The sequence below is a fragment of the Perissodus microlepis genome, chromosome 18 (assembly GCF_051167445.1).
Source record: "Perissodus microlepis isolate ML-2025 ecotype Zambia chromosome 18, ASM5116744v1, whole genome shotgun sequence".
NCBI classification, from domain to species: Eukaryota; Metazoa; Chordata; class Actinopteri; order Cichliformes; family Cichlidae; genus Perissodus; species Perissodus microlepis.
The window spans coordinates 997,995-1,021,706 of NC_140478.1; the positions used below are offsets into that span (position 1 = coordinate 997,995).

At 43.0% G+C, this 23,712-nt stretch overlaps 1 protein-coding gene across 2 annotated transcripts in view; it reads left to right on the forward strand.

Annotated features, from left to right (window-relative positions):
- The window catches only part of LOC146366441 (cadherin-6-like), a 55,171-nt gene that overhangs the window by 17,968 nt on the left and 13,491 nt on the right, over nt 1–23,712 (forward strand). For both annotated transcript variants that reach the window (XM_084911810.1, XM_084911809.1), the window contains exons 3-9: nt 3,009–3,303; nt 3,388–3,507; nt 7,917–8,090; nt 8,913–9,100; nt 9,725–9,975; nt 14,806–14,942; nt 16,583–16,704. In XM_084911810.1, the coding sequence (XP_084767936.1) occupies nt 3,009–3,303; nt 3,388–3,507; nt 7,917–8,090; nt 8,913–9,100; nt 9,725–9,975; nt 14,806–14,942; nt 16,583–16,704 (1,287 nt within the window). The remainder of the gene's footprint in view (nt 1–3,008; nt 3,304–3,387; nt 3,508–7,916; nt 8,091–8,912; nt 9,101–9,724; nt 9,976–14,805; nt 14,943–16,582; nt 16,705–23,712) is intronic.

Genomic DNA, 23,712 nt, shown 5'->3' on the forward strand with positions numbered 1-23,712 from the left:
ACCCAAGTGCAGGCAGAGGTTGGTATGAGGAGTGAGTTTATTTAAGTGGAGATGGCGAGGACAGGAACTAAGAAATAACTAAACTGCGAAAACGTAAACACCTGAAACTGAAGCCAAAACTCACAGGACAACATGCAGAGGAACACAGGGAGACTCGGAGAGACATCACAGGCGAACCAGCAACCAGCAGGAGAAAACACAGGGCTTATATATTCACAGGTGCAATCAGGGAACAGGAGACAGGAGAGAAACACAGCTGGGAGAAAGCAGAACTGACAAGACAAGGAAGCAAAGCAGAATACACTAACATGAGACACAGACCTTCAAAGTAAACAGGAAGTACACAGAGACAGCCTGGAGGGAGAAAGAGAACACGGAGAAGCACATGACGGGATGAGGAAACCTCAGAACACAAGGCACCAGAACTAACACCACAATATAAGCACAAACACACAGAGGGACACACAGAGGTCAGCTATACGAGAGGAAATTACTAAATGCACATGGAACTAAACAGAATACAGCACAGGTGTCGAACTCCAGGCCTTGAGGGCCGTGTCCTGCAGGTTTTAGATGTGTCCTTGATCCAACACAGATGATTTAAATGGCTAAATGACCTCAACATGTCTTGAAGTTCTTCAGAGGCCTGGTAATGAACTAATCATGTGATTCAGGTGTGCTGACCCAGGGTGAGATCTAAAACCTGCAGGACACGGCCCTCGAGCCCTGGAGTAGGACACCCCTGGAATACAGGAAACCTAAACTAGAACACTGGACACTATGAAATAAACTAAGATATAAACATAATGCAAAAGACACAAGGAACTCAAAACGCTGGGTCAAGAGACCCAGGATCCTGACACTACCTTACAGTATAAAGCACCTTGAGGCGACTCCTGCTGTGATTTGGTGCTATATAAATAAAACTGAATTGAATTGTAGCACGTCACCATTGGCAGGACCATAAGTTCCGCTTTAGTAAATCCCATTGATGTGTTTTGTCCTTCAATGAAATAATCACAGAATAGTTTATTTATTAGATTAGATGGAAATAGATGAATGAAAATCTGTTTACTGGGAAACGTTTTGGTGATCTGCAAATGTAAACTTCTATTTATGTTTTTTAAATTTTCAAAATTTAACTTTAAATTTTCATCAGTCAGCTAATTTTGCCATTTCCATTGGCCACTTAGATCTGCCGGGGACCTTAGTTATAGCTCTGCTTTCAGTACAATCATTCCTGAAATTCTTATTAGCGCTCTGCACACCCAGATTTTCCCAAGAGCTTTTTTAACATATCAAGGAATTTTAAATATATCATTTTAAGCATATCAGTGTTCTTTAGAACTTTAGAATACAGATAGAAATAATTTCTATCTGTATATAATAACCAGGGTCAATATTATTATCCCCCTGAAAATGTACGTTTTTATTGAGCCATAGCACAAACCAGTGTTGTACGATGATGTGCTTTAACTTGATGGATATACAAAGTTATCATAGTGTTTCCATCTCAGTGACAAGTATCATCAAGACATTTAAAGAGAGCCACACAGTACAAACCAAGCCTGACAGATCCCAAAGACTGGAAAGAAAACTACTGAGAAATGACACTAAGCTAAGTCACGAATTGTATTTTCCACAAAAATAATCATGAATCCTGCACAGGAGGTTGAGTACCAACAAAAAAATTCCCAGTTCTGCAGAAAAGCATTTAGTAAGTTAAGGACAACCTGGAGAAAGTTTATGCGTACTGGAAGTGCGTCGTTTGGTCAGATGAGATGAAACTAGAGCTTATTGGTCCTACAGATGTTTGGAGAAGGAACCCTAAGAACACACACACTGAAAGGCGGTGATGGGAGTGCTGTGGGGATGATGAATGATATGAGAAAACAAAGTAAATCACTTTGTCTTCCAACATGACAACAACACAAAACATACATTGCTCCTGGTTAAGAACTACCTCCAGAACACCAAGGTGAGCGTCACTGACAAAGCCCTGAAAGTCTGTGGAGTGAACTGTAGACCGAGGTGAATGTCAGAAGACTTGGAGACTTGGAGAACCTTAAAGAAAATTCACCGGTGGGTGAATGCTTTAAGAAGTAACTTCTTACCACATACAGAATCATAATCCATCATTTAGCAGGTGGTTAAACCTCACATAAATATCACCACTGTCTATATGATCACAGCTGCCTCTCTCTAACACACTCCCACAGTCATATACTCTTAATCAAAGGCTTCTCCCAAACACATGGCCTGAGGCAGTAAAGCAGGAATGGAGGGATGAAAGGTGGACAGCGAGCCACTTCAGCTCAAGAGCTACAAATAAAGATGAGAGGCAAGAAAGAGAGAGGAAAGAAAACCTGTCACTGTTACCACCAGACCTGTCTATCTTCTTATTCCTTCATCTGCAGAAATGTTTTTACAGACAGGATTATGAAAGAGAGTATGTTGAAAAGCTTATATTACGAAAAAAAATAAGCAATAAAAGATTGTAAAAAGCTTTTTCTCAAGGAATCTCCCACCATCTTTGCTTTTGGAGAACTGTCTCATTTAAGTTGAGGGTTTCTTCAGATACCATGTCTCTCTCTTACAATCTCTCCAGTCTCAGTGCTGGTCACGTGGTGTGGGCTATTTTCTCACTCTCTGATAGGGTGAGAAACTCTAAACTGCTGACAGGTGATGGCTCTGCAAACAGCTTGACATCCCACCTCAACCCCTGCTTACTTTACCTGCTTAAGGTAAGCAGCTTTCTACCTGTGGGCATAGGTAGAACACTGAAGACAGGATCCTTTGTCCAGCTGTTACTAAATGTATTAAATGATCTTAATTAAAATAAAATGTGCTTTCATTATTTTCATTATTTTGTAGATTGGGAATGGAACCTCACCTCAGTATCCTGAAGTGGAAAGAGTTGGCTGTATGAGCAACTAGTATCTGTCTGGTATGTTAAATAACTCAACCATCAGTTGACGACTTCTCCACTTGGGTATGTCCACCTGCAGCTCCAGTCAGACCAGGACCATGGCGATGGCTCAGTAAAGTATGTTCTTTCTGGCGAGGGGGCTGGCACCATCTTTGTCATTGATGAGGATAACGGCGATCTGCACGCCACGCGCCGCCTTGATCGAGAGGAGAAGGCCTTTTATGTCCTCAAAGCCACAGTCGTCAACAAGTGGACGGGTCAAAAACTGGAGCCAGAGACCGAGTTCATCATCAAACTCCACGACATCAATGACAACGAACCAAAGTTCAGCAAAGAGGTGTACACTGCCAGTGTTCCTGAGAGGTCTGATATTGGTAAGGACCTCTCTCACTGCACTTTTCTGCTTTTTGTTTGGGTAATATTTCTCAGTAACAGTCGTGGTAATGCAACTCTTTCAGGTACATCGGTCACCCAGGTGACAGCTACAGATGCTGATGACACAATGTATGGGAACAGTGCCAAACTGGTCTACAGCATCAGTCAAGGACACCCATACTTCTCTGTGGAGCCAAACACTGGTATGTTTGACAGACATCAAGTACTTGATGATACCGGTCGTGACAAAAGCATAACTTTTTGTAAAACGTGTCTTTAGAGAACAAATTATTACATCATATAGTCAGATTCTCAAAACCTTTTGCTGCTTCGTCATGAATCAGAATGATGACTGTATTTCAAGAATTGACTCAAACTGGAAAAGTCGTTGCTGCCTTTACCTTTTTATAGAGCCAACCAATCCATTGCAATTGCTGTCTGGTCCATTCACTGGACCTGCTGCTGCCATAGCCTGCAGCCTCGCTCCTTAGGCTTGAAACCCATTAACATTGGCTGCTCTGCACACCCAGCAATCAGCCTAGTTTCATGATACATTCCTCACCTATGAGACTTGAAACTTAAAGAAGTCCAGTCGCTCCCAGGACTGACATGACCTGGATGACTGAGGCCCTACACAGACATGGAAGGATCATTATCGGCTACCTGTAGCTCCCCTCGTCTCCAGATTGGTGCGAACTACTCGTACAAAGTTAGAACTAAAAGTGCGTAAATGGGTCATTTAAATGGAAAGTAGTAGGAGGAAGTTTGAATTGAAGCAGGATGATTTTTCATAAAATGTCCGTGTGTTCCTTTAAGATAGTCTTTAATGCTAAACTAAACTAGGCTAATTGTAGCACATGAAACTGATCTCACGCCTGTGACACGTGAGGGACACATCCCAAAATGTGGCACTGCTGACGGTGTGTAACCAAAGCCGTGGACTAATTTCACTGGATTTCACTCTTACATGCACATTTTAATGAGGTTCTTGCACGACACTGTAAAGTTTGGTCTGATAGAGCTTCACTAAAATATATTGTTATAGATACAAAATATACACCTATTGTGCAATGTTACTGAGAGGAAAGGCAGATCAGATCGACCTGCTAATTCTTAAAAGGCTCAGAAAGAAATATTTGCAGTGACAGGCACACTATTATGTGAGCATGCAGGTAAAGAACTTCTTAATTAGAAACATTTGTGGTGTATTTCATAATGGGATCAGTAACTTTCACCTGTCTGTAAGTAAGAACTGATAAATGTGAGAAAGCTGATAAATTTGCGGGGTTTTTACTTTTCAAAGGTGTAAAGTGCAGTGAGGTGACTGTTGTGATTCAGAGAGATATAAATAGACTACGTGAGTCCTGTCATACTTGCCCCGACTGTCAGATGTGGACTGGCCATTAAAACATTTGGGGATTTGTCTTCTGGGCCTTTTTCACGAGCTCTGACATTATATACGCTTTACACAGACATGCCACATGTCGTCTTAGCTGTGGACACGAGCTGTGTAAAAAGAGCTGCCATCACAATTAAGATGAGTGAGTGGGTGGGTGCGGGTCATGTCCAAATACTGTACTTTATATCATAAATTCAACATAATGGTTCAAAATCAGTCTTAAGTTACAGAATGTGGGGAATGAAAATGTGCTAAATGTGAAAAAGTCACTAATGAGCAACATGTTTACAGAAGAGTCATTAGAATCATTTTAGTAGAATTATTGGAGCATCAAAACCCACACAACAGGTGCACAGATTAATATTTATGGACAGACTTAGATTTTAGGAACAATGACATATTACATTACTAATTTAGACCACAATAACAAATCATTTCTGTAAAGTGTTCAGATATAAATGAGTGAAATAACATTTAAACCTGATCTAAGCTGATCAATTTTCTTCTCTGGTTTCCTCATCATTATTTTCCACATCATAATATAAACATGTGCTAACACTCAATAACAGGAATAAAAAGTGCTCAGGTGATTCTTTTGCTTTCTGTACGCACAAACGTGGACAGCTGCAGATAACACAAACAATCCAAATGAACACATTGTGTGTTTTGTTAAATGAATGGTACAGGAATCATAGTCTGGATGTGGCCGTTATTTTCTTCTCTTTCTAGGATGTTCTTCACAGTGGGAATTAAAAGGTTCTCAGGGAGCTTATGATGAGCGTGTTTGTTGCAGCTTCATATCATCATTTTAGACAATACATCTTTTTTTTTCAGTAAAAATAAAAAAAAGAACTACCATTGAAAACTTAGTGCAACTTCTCTTTGCACGTTTTTGTGCCTCCCACATCTGATAAAGAAAACAGTTACATATACATATATGATTTTATCCTTTCCATTTAAAGATGGAAAAAGTGCACTGGAACACTGCAGTACCAGTTTAGCTATAATGAGTATGCTGGCAAGCTTACAGTGTGACATATTCAGGTAAGAAACTTTAACCAAAGAGGAAGACTCATTTCAGTATTAGTCTAATAAGGTAGTGTTCACAGCTTTAACTTTACAACTTTAACCATCAAACACACTCACTGTACTAGTACAACGCTGAGAGCCAAAAACCTGACGAAAAATCAAAAGATCATGTTTCAAAGTGCCACAGATTAATTTAAAAGGTGAACTTTGTCACTATCACATCACCTTAGTGCCAGTTTAAAGTCTTGAAGCTGACCATTTTATGGGTCCCCATCTTAGCTTTCTGTAGGCAAACATAAAAAATGTGATGGATATGACTATAAAACCGAGGAATACACCGATATGGTCCCACAGTCAAGCGTACCCTAATGCACATGCACATGTGGATGCAGCCACAGGAGTCCCCTGCTGGTCATTACAAAGAATTGAGGCTAAATGTCTCACTTTTTCCCCACATATAGAACTGGTGACATTTATCTTAAACTTCCTAATAACTTCCTGTTTCGACCCGTGTACACTGAAACAGAACCGTGTCCATAATGTTTCTGTAAATCCAGATGTCAGCTTAAAAGATTTAAAGCTGGGTTTAGAGAACTTGTCAAATAATAAGTCCTGTAATATGATTGATTTCAGCTCTAACTAATTGTCTATTGACTTAAAAAAAAAAAAAGGTGTCAGGTTTCGCAAACACACAAGCATAAACTTAAATATAACTTTATTACTGAACTTAAGGAAACAACAAAATAGCTTAGGTGAGACTCCAAACCGTTAACTCATAGACTAGGCTCTAACACATGACCACAGAACACACAATGCACACGGGAAGACTGAGACAATAAATACACAGGAGAGTGAAGTGGACACAACTGTGAACACAGCAGGGACAAATCAGGAGTAACAAGACAGAAGAAGCAAAACTGAACATAATGCACACAGGGCAAGGAAGTATCAAAATAAAACAGGAAATAAACACTGAAATCAAGACTGAGACACATAAACTTCACACCACTTAACAGGGACAATGCTGGGAAGACAGAGAGGTAAATAAAGACAGAGACAAGACTGACTTCCACAGGAGACATTAAAAACTAGATACAGAGATATAACTAAATGGTCTGGTTCTCATATAGCGCTTTTCTACTCTCCCAGAGTACTCAAAGCACTCTTTCCAACATGTCACATTCACTTCCTTCTATGCTTTAAGTGCTACCATATATATAGCAATATATATATATTGCTATATATATGGTCGTGGCTCAAGAGTTGGGAATTCGCCTTGTAATTGGAAGGTTGCCGGTTCGAGCCCCGGCTTGGACAGTCTCGGTCGTTGTGTCTTTGGGCAAGACGCTTCACCCGTTGCCTACTGGTGGTGGTCAGAGGGCCCGGTGGCGCCAGTGTCCGGCAGCCTCGCCTCTGTCAGTGCGCCCCAGGGTGGCTGTGGCTACAATGTAGCTGCCATCACCAGTGTGTGAATGGGTTGATGACTGGTTGTGTAAAGTGCTTTGGGGTCCTTAGGGACTAGTAAAGCGCTATATAAATACAGGCCATTTACCATATATTGCCCAAGGATATTTGGCGTGCAGAATAGGGAGAGCCAGGGATCAAACTACCAACCTTCCCATCAGTAGATGACGTGCTCTACCTCCTGAGTTACAGCGCCCCAACTAGGACATGAAAAGGAAAAGTCTGTCTTGAAGCAGGTAAGTAAATCCCCAAAAGTTGATTCTGGACATTTTCAGTGGGAGAAACGTTTTGTCACTCATCAGGTGACTTCTTCAGTCTCAGCTCACTGCAGATCTCAACCTTACAAACAGTACAATGACTGAAACCAACCCACTGAATGACACTACGTCCAGATGAACAGCATCCACTTTTTGGGATAAACAGAAGCTTGTGGAGCTCAAACATGTGCCTAAAGGCCCATAGAACAGGGAACATAGAACTATAATAGAAAATCAATCAAAAAAAACCCAAATATCCTAAAAACTCGGATCATGACCAAAGGAAAATTGTTGTGCCACAGATGGTTGGTTTGTTTCTCCTCCACCCAAAACAGGAATAAAAATAAAACCATATTACATCTGAAGACGTGCATATTAATTCACACCAGCAACACGTCAGCACGATGATGAAAAACAAAATGACTGAACATGAATTTAGATTACAGTTTTGTTTTTTGTTCAGGTGTGATCCGGACAGCCCTGGGTCCTGGTGACATGGACCGTGAGCAGAGGGAGCACTACCAGGTGGTGATCGAAGCCAAGGACATGGGTGGACAGAGAGGAGGCCTCACTGGGAGCACTGTGGTTAAAATCACTCTCACTGACGTCAACGACAACCCTCCCCACTTCACTCAGAGTAAGACAGCAGCACAGACGAAGCACAGTGTGTATATGAGTGATGAAACACACACAGCTATTAATTATACTCAGTTCAGTTTTATATCTAATCAGCAACAACAGCTTTCTCATATTGTAAGGTGAAGGAAAATAATACAAGGAAACAATACAAAGAAAATAGAGAAAACCCCAACAATCATATGACATCCTTTGAGCAAGCACTTTGGTGACAGCGGGATCGAAATAAACGTCCTTTAAACAGGAAGAAGCCTCCAGCAGAACCAGAATCAGGGAGGGGCCATCATTGGTTGGGGTGAGGGGAGGATGGGCAAAGACACGCTGTGGAGAGATCCAGATATTAATAATAACTAATAATTAAATGCAGAGTGGTGTATGAACACATAGTGAGTGAAAAAGTCGATTGAAAAAGAAACATCCAGTGCATCATGGGAATCCCCAGCAGCCTACACCTAGTGCAGCGTAACTAAGGGCGGATTCAGGGTCACCTGATCCAGCCCTAACTATATGCTTTAGCATGCATTCAGGTTTTTCCTTAATGTTGTCAGCTGTCTGTATCTTGTTTAAAGCCTTTTAAGAATCCTGTAAATCCCTTTATCAGATCTTAATTCTTCCACAGGGTTTGGTACTCTATCGCCCCCTGTGACATGTTTTTGTCCTGCACAATTGAGAGAATTATTCTGCAGCCATAATTCTGTCCAAAAACATTCATATCAACTGACAAATTGAATAGAATTGTGAGTTAAAACAAAAACTAGAAATCCCCAGACACCTCCGTCACCAGAGTGAGTCCCACCGATGTGATGGAGCTGACTGTTTCCAGGTATATACCAGTTCAGAGTTCCTGAATCATCCACGTCCGGCTCTGTCGTTGGGAGAATTCAGGCCACTGATAAAGACATTGGAAAGAACACTGAGATGGACTTCACAATCATCAGCGGTGACGGGATGGAAATGTTTGACATTTCCACTGACAAAGAAACACAAGAAGGACTCGTCACTGTCAGAAAGGTGAGAGCAACTAAACAGTGAACATTAAAAACTGGACTTGAAGCGTTGGGGGTCAAATGATGTTATAATAGAGACCAAAAGAAAACACTCTTGAGTCGCTGTGTACTGAAAAGGCAAAGCATGAGTCAAACTATCCATAGCTTTGGCCACCTTCAGATAATACTGGCTTCTTATTTTTTATTGATATTTTTCTCATATCACTGGTTGGCTTGAAATTAATTGATCAGAGCTCACACTTTCAACTCATAAGGATCCTGCTAACTACGTCTGTTTTACATATACTGTTAAATATACAAAGCCCATGCTGTGTTGTAGAAATGTGTGTGTTCCTATGTGTCCTCACAGAGTGTGTGTGTGTCAACATTGATACAAACTGTTTTAGTGACCCACTATCACCACAGCAACCTGACAGCACCAGCTGCTGTTACAGATACTTCATATGACCATGCCACACTTGTATACACTATATGTATGTATGTATCTTTCAAGCTGTTGTCTCATTTATCTGTCTACATGCATTTGTTGGCCTCAGTGGACATTGATGATTGCCAACGAATGTTCAGGCTGGCTTTGTTTCCACAGACATCTTTACTGAAAGCAGTAGTTCTCTCTTTGCCTTTGCAGCCTTTGGATTATGAGAAGAAACCATCATACACGATAGAGATCCAGGTCCAGAACACCCAGGAATATGTTCGCTTCATGTCCTCAGGCCCAAAAGACGTGGCTACGGTTCGGTTGGCCGTGGATGATGTGGATGAGCCGCCTGTGTTTAAAAAAGCCAGCTACCTGTATGAGGTGAAAGAAGATGTTGCGGTGGGCACAGTAGTGGGCTCAGTCAGCGCCATGGACCCCGACAGAGCTCGCAGCATTGTCAAGTAAGGCAAAATGTCTTTTTCTACTCCAACCACACGAACTAAAAAAAGGAAATTATATAATGGCAGTTTTGAATTTCAGATTGTAAAGTCTCACTGGTCTCGAGAGCTAAACTCCAGCTTGTGTCTTTATACAGACTACAACTTCTGCTCAGTCGTTTTTTTCTTGTGGGCGTTAATGTTTTATGAGTTGCTGAGTTTACCACACACTACCATTATGTTTTGTGTTATAGACAAAGATGCTACTTAACGTCAGAGCCTTAGTACTTTTGTTCTCGTATTTAGACAGAAATCATATATGATATCTATGATTGCAAAGCTCAGGCAGAGATGTTGGAACCACGAGAGGAAAAATGTATATTCCACAACATTTGAGAGAACCTTGGGGTTAGTATCAAGGATATTTGGCATGCAGACTGGAAGAGTCAGGAATTGAACCACCAACCTTCCAATCAGCAGATGACCTGCTCTACCTCTTGAGCTACAGCCACCCCAGACCCAATGCAAGTTGCATTTATGGTAAAGTTAGCATAAAGTTTAGGTTTTGGATAAGAGTTTGAAACCTTGAAACCTGCTGTGATGATTAAATTTAAGGGAAAGAAGCTTGAAAATGCATGAACATTTCTCACAAAGATAATCAAATCATTCAATCAAAAGGTTTGTTGTCATTTCGTATGTTATTTCAAAAAATACTCCGACTGAAACGAAATACTGTTTCTCACCAGCCTCTACAGTAATCAATACTTTTTTTTTTTTAAAGTCAATGATAAATCGCAGTAATAATAAAGATAAATAACATCGATTCATAATCTAAATTCTAAAACGAGCTCAGGTCTAAGCAGTCACACTCATCCAGGTGGCAGCAGTCCTTTCATAGAAGAGGATCATTAGATCAAATAGTGTGTGTATCCGAGGAGTATATTGTGTGTGTGTGTGTGTGTGTGTGTGTGTGTGTACCTTACAGTATAGCTGTGTGAATAGCTCAGTGGGTGGGGAGGGGTGCTCTTGTACCTCTTGCCAGACAGCAGGAGGGAGAACAGGCCATGAGAGGGGTGGTGGGAGTCTCTGATGATGGAGGCAGCTCTGTGTATGCAGCCCTGTTTGTAGATCTCCAGAGACGAGAGAGGGGCACCAACAATCCTCCGGTGGGGGTCGGCAACCTTTCTGATGATGATGAGTGCATCTAAAATTCCCTCAGAAGTCAGTGTGCCATATGATGCATTAGCAATAAATTTAATAACGCTCTATATTAACAGTTACACACTATATAGAACCACTTTATAGAATTATATTTGTTCACAGATGTTGGCAGCTATCAGCGAATAGTTATCAGCTATTTTGAAACAAAAAGGACTTTGTATCCATAACAGCAAATGAACTGAACAACAGAAAATGCAAATGCTATTTATGGTCTCCTCACAACAATGATAAGAAAAATAAACTGGGCCAATATGGCATGTTTGTTAATACAGAGACACACATGTTAATGTGATCTCTGGTCTCCCACTCAGAGACACACGTCTCCCAGTGTCCAGCATTCAGAGGCTACCTGAGGACTCATGTGAGAGAAAATCTGCTCACACAGACATGTAGAGCCAAATACTGTCAATAAGGCCTCTGCAATCTTCTGAAGACAGTTAAACCTGTCAGGTAGTGATGTCCAGCAGGTGAACATGCAGCTCCATGAGCACGCACAGCTGTGGCAGCTGCGTCTGTAGTTCTGCAAACTTTGACCCCCACAGAGTGTAAATTCTGTCTCGAGTCTACGGATGTATCCGTGTATTTCCGTGGTGCTGATGCTGCGCTGAGCAGACAGCTCCTGAAGCATTTGAAGTGAAGAATGTGAAAATTTCAACATTGCTTGAAAAAACTGCCAGCTAGCAACGTCCCTCTCACCAGTAGGTTATTTTTAGCCAATTACAAGTTGAATCTGGTAGTTGGGGTTGCTAAGATACCGTAATTAAGAAGAAGCACAACTAATGTGTCTATGCGAGCTAATTTGCGATGTGCACCGCTGGCCCGGCCATTTATTTTTTAATGCACCTTCTCAGATTAATTCACTGCGTGTCGTGCCCAGGGCTGCACTGGGACAAAAAAAACAGCCCGGGCATTTTGACGAGAGACCGGCCCCCCAGGTATTAAAGCCACAAAGCCTTTGAATGAAAACGCTGTTGTGACAGTGATGTACACAGTCTTGTTGGTATATGTGTGATTTCTATACATTTTATATCAGATAAAAAGTTTGGTTGTAAGATTCAGATCATTAATTATTAAAAACGAGACATTTTAAATGAGAATAAGAAAGAAAAGTATTTCTTTGTGCCCCCCTTTCCTGTTAATGCCCTACCTGCCCCCTGGCAACACTTTGCTAGATCCGCCCCTGCACAGTTACCAGCTGTCAGCTACATAGAAAAGGATCCTGGTGTTATTTGTCTCTCAGAAACAGTTCATAACTTCAACTCATCCATGTCACCTAAAAGGTAAACCTGTTTCTCCATCACCTGTTCAGCTCTGATGATTCAGTAAGGACATCTCCTGGTTTCATCTTCATGTTTCCCTCTCACCACATATCCAAACCGACATCATGACCAGCAGCTTTACAGCTGTGGCTCCAGCAAACATCAGCTGATACTAGAAAGTAATATTAAATAAATTCTAACAACAGCTGATCAAGCTTAAACGTGCTGCTGTTGTTTAACGCGACATCCACTGGTTTCCTCTTTCTGGCGCAAAGTGGGCGATAAACTAACAAGAGAGAAAAGCCGATCAGCTGATCATTGATCAGTTTCATGATTGAAGAAGAAACAGGAGAGAGAGGGGAGAGAAGAAGAGGCAGCTGTGCAGCAAAGACACAGAATAAATCCAGCTTTGTGTCTTTTTCATCCTACCTGAAGTCCGGGACAAACTGTTCCTTTTCAGCTCAACACGAAACACGTGATAGTTTCTCTGAATGCGAGATGATTCTGTGTTTTACGGAACATTTGGCAACTCTACTAACTAACCTTATGAATAAAATAAAGTTCACTATCAGTAACATCATAGCACCCACCCAGCTGTAGAAACTCCGTCATGCTAGCTAGTAGCAGTACGAGTTATTGTAACTGACTGTAAAAAGTCAGCACAACGAGAATAAACTCCACCTAAACTTGGTTTATATCTGACCAGATAGACTGCAGGTCATAACTTCTTACCTGAAGTTCAGTTCACCTGACACTCGGACCGGCGGCCGCCTCGGGTCTCTGCTCCTCCTGCCTCACCTTTCCCTCATCCACCTGCTGGCCTCTGTGGGAGCTCCAAATAACTGAGTTATTTTTACACATCTGCCAGCATCGGGCCAATTCACCATCCCAGTATGCCCGATGGCCAGCTATGGCCGTGCCATCAGTTAACCCTTCGCGTGCCAGCTGTGGCACGTGTGCCCAGGGTTGCCGACCCCTGAACTGCAGAGAGTGGAGCAGGCAGCAGTCTCTGTAGATCGGCTAGAACAGAAAATCCAGTCCAAGTTATTTCGACACTAGAAGACAGGTGAAGTACTACCTAACAATGATAACAATTTACTACTTTAAGATGAAGAACTAAACCATGTTCCGGCTGTGTGAAGTGCGACTAAACTACTGCATCTATGCAAGCACCTGCTATCTAAGCAAAGTCAAATTCAGTCAGTTACATTTCTAAATATAAACTTTCTGTAATACCTTCCCCAAACTGCAGCTCAATTCATGTCAAAGCTTCACCTTTACCTACTAAAATGCTGTCAAACCTCAAATGAGGACGTGGGCCCAGCGAGTGAATTTAGAGATCCCATTCCTCCCTTTCATATACGCTGCACAGCTACCAGAACTTAAACAACCACCCGGGACATTTTACGACGTTAGAAAGTTATCTTTTTGACACACACACACACACACAAAATACAACTGACTCCCACGATGCCTCCTGCAAGCAGTGGTCTACAGGAGGGCTCATGTTGCTCCTTCTGTAGGCTCCTGGCATTAAGACCCAGCTACCAGACATTCTCCCTCTCCAGCTTCCTCCTCCAGGGTGGGGTACACTGGTCCCTTGATTTTATTTTATCTATAGGGTTTGGGTGGCAGCCAGTGCTGCCCGATTCCCATCTATCAATGCTGGGTAGTGTCTGAGTTCGTACATCACATCACAGGACAACAGAGGTGAAGAGAGCCATCAAGCTGAAGGAGGAGTCATTGGGCTTGGTTAGCAGGTGGGACTTTGGAGGCAGCTGATGGGTACCTACAGGTCAAGTGGCGGTACCCGAAACAAAAACCCAGGTGTGGGAAGAGTTCAGTCAGACTGTGGAACAAGAATTTTAGATAGCCTTGAAATATTTTTAGCAAATCGTCAGGAGACTGATGAGCGGAAAGCAGTGCTCCAGTGACACAGTGTACAGTGGAAGTGGGCTGCTGGTGACTTCAGCTGAGGATATAGTCAGGCAGTGGATAAAAGACTTAACCCCACTGACACGCCTTCTGTGTGGGAAGCAGAGTCCGGGGACTAGAGGGAAGACTCGCCCATCAAGGGGGCGAGCGTATTAAGCGTATTAACACTGCTGTGGGAGCAAAATAAGCTTTTGCAGCAGTTCAGGCACAGACTAATGCAATGTTTATTGTACCTTTAATTGCTTTAAGATTTTGAATTTTAGCACATCTCCACAGTGTGACACTTTTTACCTGGTTCCCTCCGTCAGAGATTGATCCATTATGCTCCCTGCTGCGCTGGCTCCTTGACAGGGCGGCACAGATAGGAGGAGGCTATAGGTCATCCCACCGCCTGACTCAACTTAACGTTTTCTCACCTTCTCTCTGTCTCACTTGTTAGTTACTCCATCGACCGCCGCACTGACAGGGGCCACCTCTTCAACGTCTATCCAATGAATGGATCTGTGTTCCTGCTCAAAAGCCTGGACAGAGAGACGACTGCATGGCATAATATTTCAGTTGTTGCCACAGAGCTGAGTAAGTCCAGTAGGGTCTGGGACTGTCTGCACTGCTCATGTGATATATTGATAAAGAGTAAAACTGTTAGAGGAGAGGCAGTACAGCACAGTCTGCCATGGAGGGGTTCAACAACAAGAATCAGACCCCGGAGCATAGTACACTGAATGGGCTGATTGGAAGTAAAACCACAAAGTTTGCACATTTACAAATAAATGAACATGTTGCCCAACATGCTAATGGAGAGAGAGATAATATCTACCAAAGAGCCAGAAAAAACATATTACACATTACAAAACACTGAAAGATGAATTGCATGTCATTGGGTGAAATAAATATTCGATGCCCAAACAAAGTATGACTTAGTACCTGGTGGAGAAACCGCTGCTGAAAAGCACAGCGGTGAGATATTTTATGTAGTTGGCCTGCACACATATCAGGAGGGGTTTTGGCTCACTCCACTTTTCAGAAACTCTCTTAATACTTTATGTTGCTTGGCTGCTGCTTAGCATTTTCCATCAGATTGAGGTTTGGAGACTGGCCAGGCCCCCCCATAACATTAATGTTAACCACTCATTTGTCTTGGTTCTATATTTTGAGCCATTGTCATGCTGGAAGACCCATCCATGACCTGTCTTCAGCATTGTGGCTGAGGGAAGGAGGTTCTCATTGCAGATTTATGGTACATGGGACCGTCCGTTGGTCCCTCTGTCCTGTGGCATTAGTAGAAGAGCAACACAACACTTATTCCTAAACCTTCTCTGAATCATTTAGATGTTCAATGGCAAGTTTAATACAAGCTCTGTTTTCTTAAATCTATCTGCAAATTGGACAGATTGCATTTTATGAAAAAACATTGAAAACATCAGCTTTAGTCTAATCAGCAGTTGCTACATGATTATCTTTATTGAAGTGATGTGAGGGTCTGAGTATTTAAAGGTTGTTCTGTTATTCAAGGTGGCTTCAATGTCAAAATGTAGCTTTTTCATTGGTCCCCCCAAATATTTTTTAAAACACTGGGTCTCTTTTCTATTCCAACTGTAAGAAAGTTTCACATTCAACAGCCTGCCTTTTGCATTCAGGCTCAAACAGTTGTCAACAAATCTGGCCATTTTTAAAAATCTCTTTTCGTATCCAAAGCTTTCTCCTTTTTAGAACTCAAAGAAATGTTTTGCCCTTGCCCGAACCAGTCCATTTACCAGTTCCCATGCCTGTATATGTGACATCTTGAACAGGGGGACCTTGCGGGTACTATTATAACCCATTATAACATAGTGTGTTACCAGTGGTGTTCTTAGTGACTGTAGTCCCAACTGTGAGATTGTTTTAAGTGTATTCTCTCTGAAGACATAAGTATAGAAATATCGCCCACCTGCCACATTCAGTGTCTGTTATAGATGATGTCTTACAGAGTCTCATTACTTCTAATCATGGGAGGACTTTTAAAATCCTCTTCATATGTTTTTCTTTAGTTTTGATCAAAGTTTCACCTTCTCTCTATATGCTGCACTGGATACAGCAGAGATGACAATAAAGTTTACTTTGAATATAAGCTTGGTGAAGCTTCAGTGGAAGCTGTTACATACAGACGGTTGTGAAGGTACTGGAAAAGTTTCAAAACCCCAAAGTGACAGATGTTTTTGTTCTTTCTGTGCCTCCAGATAATCCCCGTCAGAGCAGCAGCGTCAGTGTCTACATCCGTCTGCTGGACATCAATGACAATGCTCCCATGTTTGCCACTGTGTATGAAACCTTTGTCTGTGAGAAAACCAAGGCTGGCCAGGTACTCACATACTTCATGTGTTAGCTCACTGTGTGCTCTGGTGGCATCTCACTGACTTCAAAACCTGATTAGAGCAGAGCAGTCCCAGAGCTGGATAAAGACTAGTGAGTGAGCATCCAAAATGAAAATGACACCTTACAGCTCTGCCTAATTTTTATATAAAACAGATGTTGCTATAATGATGGCACCCATTGGTTAGTGAAGTCCCAGGTGTGTTGGAATCTGACTGTGAAACAAAGAACGGCTACAAACCTGAGACTAGTGACTGTCACAACGGGACTGAACGGACTCATGCACAGGCTCTGAATTGAGAACACAAGAATCTTTATTCACAGCAACACCAGGTGATCTATTTACAAAGTGGGGGAAGGACGGGCTCCGGGGATCCACACACGAACGGGGGGAAAAGACGCTGGAAGTCCACACACACTCCGTCCATGCTCCACGCCTCACGCTCCTCCTCATACTCCACAGAAAACACGATAGCTCACTCCAAACCTCACACACTCGATCGCTCAGGTAACACAAGGGTCGGTCCAGGGAATCTGTTCACAGAAACACGAAGGGAAGATCTCTGGGAAAACACAGGAGTAAACTGAGCTGGGTTTACACTGACGAGAGTCGGCAACGGTCCAGCGACGAGAAACACGGTGCTGCCATCTTATAAAGGGACTGGAACACTGTCGGGTGATGAGCCACAGGTGTGTGATTGCGACCAGGTGCGTGGGCCAAGGGCAGGAGCCCACGGGTGAGCTCTGCCCAGGCAGAGGGAGGAGGGAAAGAGAGGGAGGGAGAGAGCAGGAACAAAATCAAAACAAACACATGTAGCCATACTGAGCCGACCGGGTAGGCACAGGGTCCCTGACAGTGACCGAGTGACTGGTTTCATCAGGAAATCTTCACTAAAGCCATAAATCAAAGGGTGGTTTTCCAAACAGACCCCCCTGCTCTCCAGAACAGAAGCGTCAGTCACTTCTTTATCTTTGGGACTCAGACACTGCCTCAGTCTTTTGTACACAGTCTGTGGTTGTATTTGAACAAAGACAGAGATGGGTCGCTGTCTTGGCTCATGTTAGCTGCTAGTAGTGAAGCTTGGTTGGCTTGTGAGTGAGTGATTGTTGTCAGTGTGATGATCACAGCAGCAAAGACGCCCCTGTGTGCACACAGAGGATGGGTCTTTTGATTTAACCTCTGCTGGTGTCTTTTCACTCAGCCATCTGACTATTTCACACTGTTTTCATTGTTAATAACAGACCAGGAAGCAAACGCACAAGAGAAGAGCAGACAATGACAACAAGTCAGTTATTTCATTACAACCTGCTTTAAACACTTTTCAGAGACATTCTCTGATTAACATGACGGCAGAGGAGATGTAGAAAAGCTGCTAGTTGTTACCTCAGGTGACCCAGCAGGGCTGCACTCAAAGGAAAAATGTATTAGATTTGAAAAAAACACAACAATCAGGTACAAGCACTAAAATAGGCTCTGGCTCCATAGTTATGTCCTATTGTAGGGCTGATATTTGGCTTGTGTTGAAGGGATTGATTGGGGCGTAATGTTTAAGCAGTTTTCATTTGTCAGTCCTCGTAACAATCACTGCATGCACACTGTGTGCTTGTAGCTATCGAGTAAGCTTCTTTAAAGGTCCTTGAATGTGAGCACAAAAAATAAATGCTGGTTGTGGAATAAAATTTAAGTCACTAAAGTTTCTACTCTGAAAACAAGTGAAAGAAAAATACACATTCAGATCATGACAGGTTTTAATAACTGACTGGGTTGAAAAATCACAGACTTCCTTTCACATGATGTTTCACATGTTTTCTGTTTAAATGATGAACATTTCACAGACAGTCGTTTTCATTTTGACCTCTCAGTACGACTGAGATCAGACGGTGGGCTTGTTTACAGTCATAATCAGACTGATCTGTTGGTCAGCAATGTTCAGCGATATCAGATGGTCTCAGCTGCAAGTGACATGATAGGAAATAATTATTTAGGCCCAGTTCATGCTGCCAGTTAAAGTGAGGCAGCAGATCCTTAGCGTGCCCTTGGATGGTAACAGAAATGTGATGAGTGTTTACGCTGTCCAGATTTATCAGCTGTTTATGAAAATGGCAAATTCTGGAGTCGGTCATGTAGGCTGCTGATAAACACATAACCATGAGTGCAATACACAGACATGATCCTCATAACAGGCATGTTGTATGACACTAGTTCAGTGTGGACCGGCCTCCCAAACCTCTCAGAGGTTGTGCTAGTCTGCCCAGAGCAGGTGGCACTGTACTTATGTGTAGTGATGGGCTTTTATGACTAAATTGCAGGACATGAAAAGTTCCAGAAAGGCTAGACCGAGCACATAATCCCCTTTTAGCATAAAACAGAAGAGCACTGTGATTGCATGAAGTCAGCTTTTATTATGACAGCAACATTTAACTGGGTTTGATCAGTAAACATGGATAATTATAAGTAATAACTTGTTTGGAAGCACTGGTGTCCCCAACCACCAGACTAACTTTAGCATTTAGTATAGACTTATTATGTTTTCTCAACAAAAAAAAAATGAAATTGAATGTTTTATGCAGCACTAGATGTAACTGTACTACTACACTCAATATGATTTATCACACAGTGTGTGTATCAAATATATTAGTGATTAAAGTGTGATAGCTTAAAAGTGCACGTAAGGCGTGTGCACATTTCTGCAGCTGAGAAACTGAGCACTGGGATTCTTCTTTAAGCTGATGTGTCATATTGTACATCTAACATCACACAAGAGTTAACAGGGTCACAAATCTGTATGTGCCCACATCCACACACACACACACACACACACACACACACACACACACACACACACACACATTAAGTATAACACAACAAATCTAGATCCAAGTCTCCCACAAAGTTGATTCTGTTCATCTGGACGTTTTTAGTGGAAGAAATGTTTTGTAACTCATTGAAGTGACTTCTTCAGTCTCAGCTGACTGCAGGTTTCCAACCTTATAAACAGGACATTTGTATAATGACTGAAACTTGCACCACTAAGGAACAATGGGCTGGGAGGTCATTTTAACCCACTTTGGTAAAGACTGCCTAACACTAGTACGTGAGTACAAGCAAACAGCTTGGCTGGCTACAGGAGCCACCTGAGATTCAGCCTCACATGCAGAAAATGCAGGATTTACTCCTACAAGTCTGCAAATGAGCTCATCAGTTAAGAGCATCCGAGCAACTAAAATCCTCCAGATTTTGCTGCCACTGGTCCTCTTACAACTCTGGGGTTCTGCCATACTTTCGTCCTTTAATCTCTCTGCCTATTCATCTGTCCATCAGTGTTAATCAACGATTTTTGTTCCACACAGATCCTCCAGTGCTTCCCTCAGACTCTTTGTTTGCTGTATTTGTTGCACTTGTGCATGTTTGCAGTACTGCCACTAATCTGTATTAAACCCTTTAATCTCTCAGCTAGTAATTCTCATTCAATAAAATAAGACTAGTTAAACAAAATACCTACATGCAGTCACAATAACTAACTGCACCTGTGGATCAACAGCAGTTACCCAGGACCAACACATATGGGTACACACATGTGTGTGTGTGTATAGCTTTATGCAATAAGACTACACGCCTTTGGAATGGGAGTCGTGGGTTCCACTCCCCACCAGGGCGTCTGTATGCCCAAGTCCCAAGTATGATGGAAGAAGGATCGTTGGTGTCAGCAGAACTGACCTGAAAGATAGTCTTGGTAACTGGCTACGGAGGATCCATGTTTCAAGCTTGGCCATGATCCTAAGTGAAGTACCCTCTGAGACTCTACTAGATGATGTGAATGCAGCACCGAGACTAACCAGCTTATCTAACAAGTGAAAGAGACATCGATTCACTGATCTACAGCAAGGACATTGGAATGTCATTCAGATTGGAGAAGTATAGACAGATGGTAACGAAGAGAGGAAAGGTAGTCAGAACTGAGGGGATCGAACTACCAAAGGCAACAGTGCAGACATCGAGGGCAGCTACAAGTACCTGGGAATCCCACAGGCAAATGGGAACCACCAAGAGGTCGCTAGGAAAGCTGCAGCCACCAAGTACAACCATTAATCTGTATTAAAGCCTTTAATCTCTCTGCTAGTATTTCTCATTTAATAAAATAAGACTAGTTAAAGAAAAATACACACATAAATACACACGTCTCTCAGCTGACTCCTCAGGACCTGCCTGACCTGCAGAGGGTCAGGCAGGTCCTGAGGAGTCAGCTGAACGGTAAGAACAAGATCCAGGCTACCAACACTTTCACCCTGCCCATGAGCAGGTACCCTGCTGGGATAATAAGCTGGCCAAAGGAGGAGAATGAAGCCGCTGACATCAAGATGAGGAAGCTCCTGACCATGCATGGAGGGTTTCACCCCAAGTCCAGCACCCTGAGGCTGTACGCTAAGCGGAAGGAAGGAGGCCGGGAACTGGTCAGTGTCAGCACCACAGTCCAGGATGAGATAACGAACATCCACGAATACAACAGGAAGATGGCCCCAACCAACCGTGTGCTCAGTGAATACCTCAGGCAGCAGAAACCCAAGAAAGAGGAGGAACCATCATGGAAGGACAGGCCCCTGCATGTATGTACCACTGGCAGATAGCGGAGGTGACTGATACCCAGAAATCCTACCAGTGGCTGGACAAAGCTGGACTGAAAGACAGCACAGAGGCACTAATCATGGCAGCACAGGAACAAGCTCTGAGCACAAGATCCACAGAGGCTGGGGTCTATCACACCAGGCAAGACCCCAGGCTGTGTAAAGATGCCCCAGAGACAATCCAGCACATAACAGCAGGGTGTAAGATGCTAGCAGGCAGGGCATACATGGAACGCCATAACCAAGTGGCCGGCATAGTGTACAGAAACATCTGTGCCGAGTATAACCTGGAAGTCCCGAGGTCAAAATGGGAGACGCCCCCAAGGGTGGTGGAGAATGACCGAGCTAAGATCCTGTGGGACTTCCAGATACAGATGGACAAAATGGTGATGGCTAACCAACCGGACATAGTGGTGGTGAACAAACAGAAGAAGACGACTGTAGTGATCGATGTAGCGGTTTCCAATGACAGCAACATCAGGAAGAAGGAACACAAGAAGCTGGAGAAATACCAAGGGCTCAGAGAAGAGCTCGAGAAGATGTGGAGGGTGAAGGTGACATTGGTCCCAGTGGTAATCGGAGCACCTGGTGCGGTGACTCCCAAGCTAGGCGAGTGGCTCCAGCAGATCCCGGGAACAACATCGGAGATCTCTGTCCCGAAGAGCGCAGTCCTGGGAACAGGTAAGATGCTGCACAGGACCCTCAAGCTCCCAGGCCTCTGGTAGAGGACCCGAGCTTGAAGGAGAGACCGCCCACAGGGTGGAGAGGGGAATTTTTAAAAATGCATTTGTATATATTGGTCTTGTTTTGTTTGGTCCATACAAGCCACTAATACAATAGCACTTAGTTTAAAGAGCAGGCAGTTCACACACTCATTAAAGGTTATTTGACAGAATTATTATTACATGGAATTGCACAGCTGTCACGGTCTGGCTGGCAGACCGTGGGGATGTGGGGAAAGGAGGACCCAAAACGCAGACTCTGCGATGCAAACAGTGCTCTTTATTTACAGTGAAAAGCTGTAAACACAATAACTCCCCGTTGCTCCCTTGAACCCCGTGTGCGTGCTTCCCTCCGACGTCTGTGCTCGTGCTCCCCGCTGTTGTGTTTCTGCACACCCCGTGCGTGCTGCCTTTCTGGACCACTCTTCCTCCGGCAGGGAAACCATAGAAGCAGCCGTCAACACTAACCCTCGGCGGGTACATACGAACAGCACTGACATATGCTGACACACACTAACTTGGTACGATAACTCAATGATCCCGCGCCAGTGGGAGCTCCAACACTCTCCTAAGTAGCTCCCCCGATGAGTCTGATCACCAACAGGTGCGGCAGGAACTTCAGGTGTGGCCACTCCTCCCGCAGGGCCACACCCATCAGGCCTGCAGGTGGCTGTGTTCCATCCTCCAGCCACACCCGCAGACATACACACGTACACACCCACACCCTGCCTATACATACGAGTGGGACACAGACTAACACAGCATTGTGCAGAAAAACACACACATCACCAAATAATAATAATACTAATAACAACAACAACAGTCAAGACTGCTCACGGACCCCCGAGTCCTCCAGAGCCGGGTCCGTGACAACAGCATTTTTATCCCACATTATAAGACTATATGATTCTAAGCTTGTAACAGTTACAAGCTTAGAATCATTTATAGAAACAAATTATCTATCTGCTCTGCTAGAACATTGTATATCTGGAAGTTTAAGACAATATAGACCCTTCCATTCAGTGAGGTCTCCTTTTCACACAGAAGTAACAGAACTCTCTATTTCACTATTAGTATATTAACATGTTATATGTTCATTCAGTATGTTAAACCCACAGCACACGTTATACTCATAGTTTTTGAATTGGTTTCAGCCTGAAATTCATCGAAACTGCATGAAGCTGTGTCGGCTTCTGTTGCCTTACACTGATTCTCCACCCAAAATCTATCTTTGGAGTATGAAACTCTCCGACCCTGCAGACTTGGAAAGGTAGCTGTGGAACGTTGGTGTCATGCTGCTACACAGTGAACAGCAGCTGTTCTCAGATTGATTTCAGCTACAATGGATGTCAACAGTGGCAAGTGTACACTGTTGGATAAAACATATCAAAACAACCAAGAAACGTCTCAGATTACAGCTGTAGAATAATCTACTTCTCCTCTCTTCATTGAAATTCTCCACATGAAATTTCCCACTCGTGGGACTAATAAAGGTATCTTATCTTATCTTAAACTCAGTGTGATCCTACATTTGTTGTTTTCATAACATAAAATTAAATACTCTGCTTTTGTGTCCTGCTGTTACATTTTCAAAGCAGGAAGCAGGTATGTAGTTACATTTGAATAGAAATTGGTGAGTAAAGACATTAGAA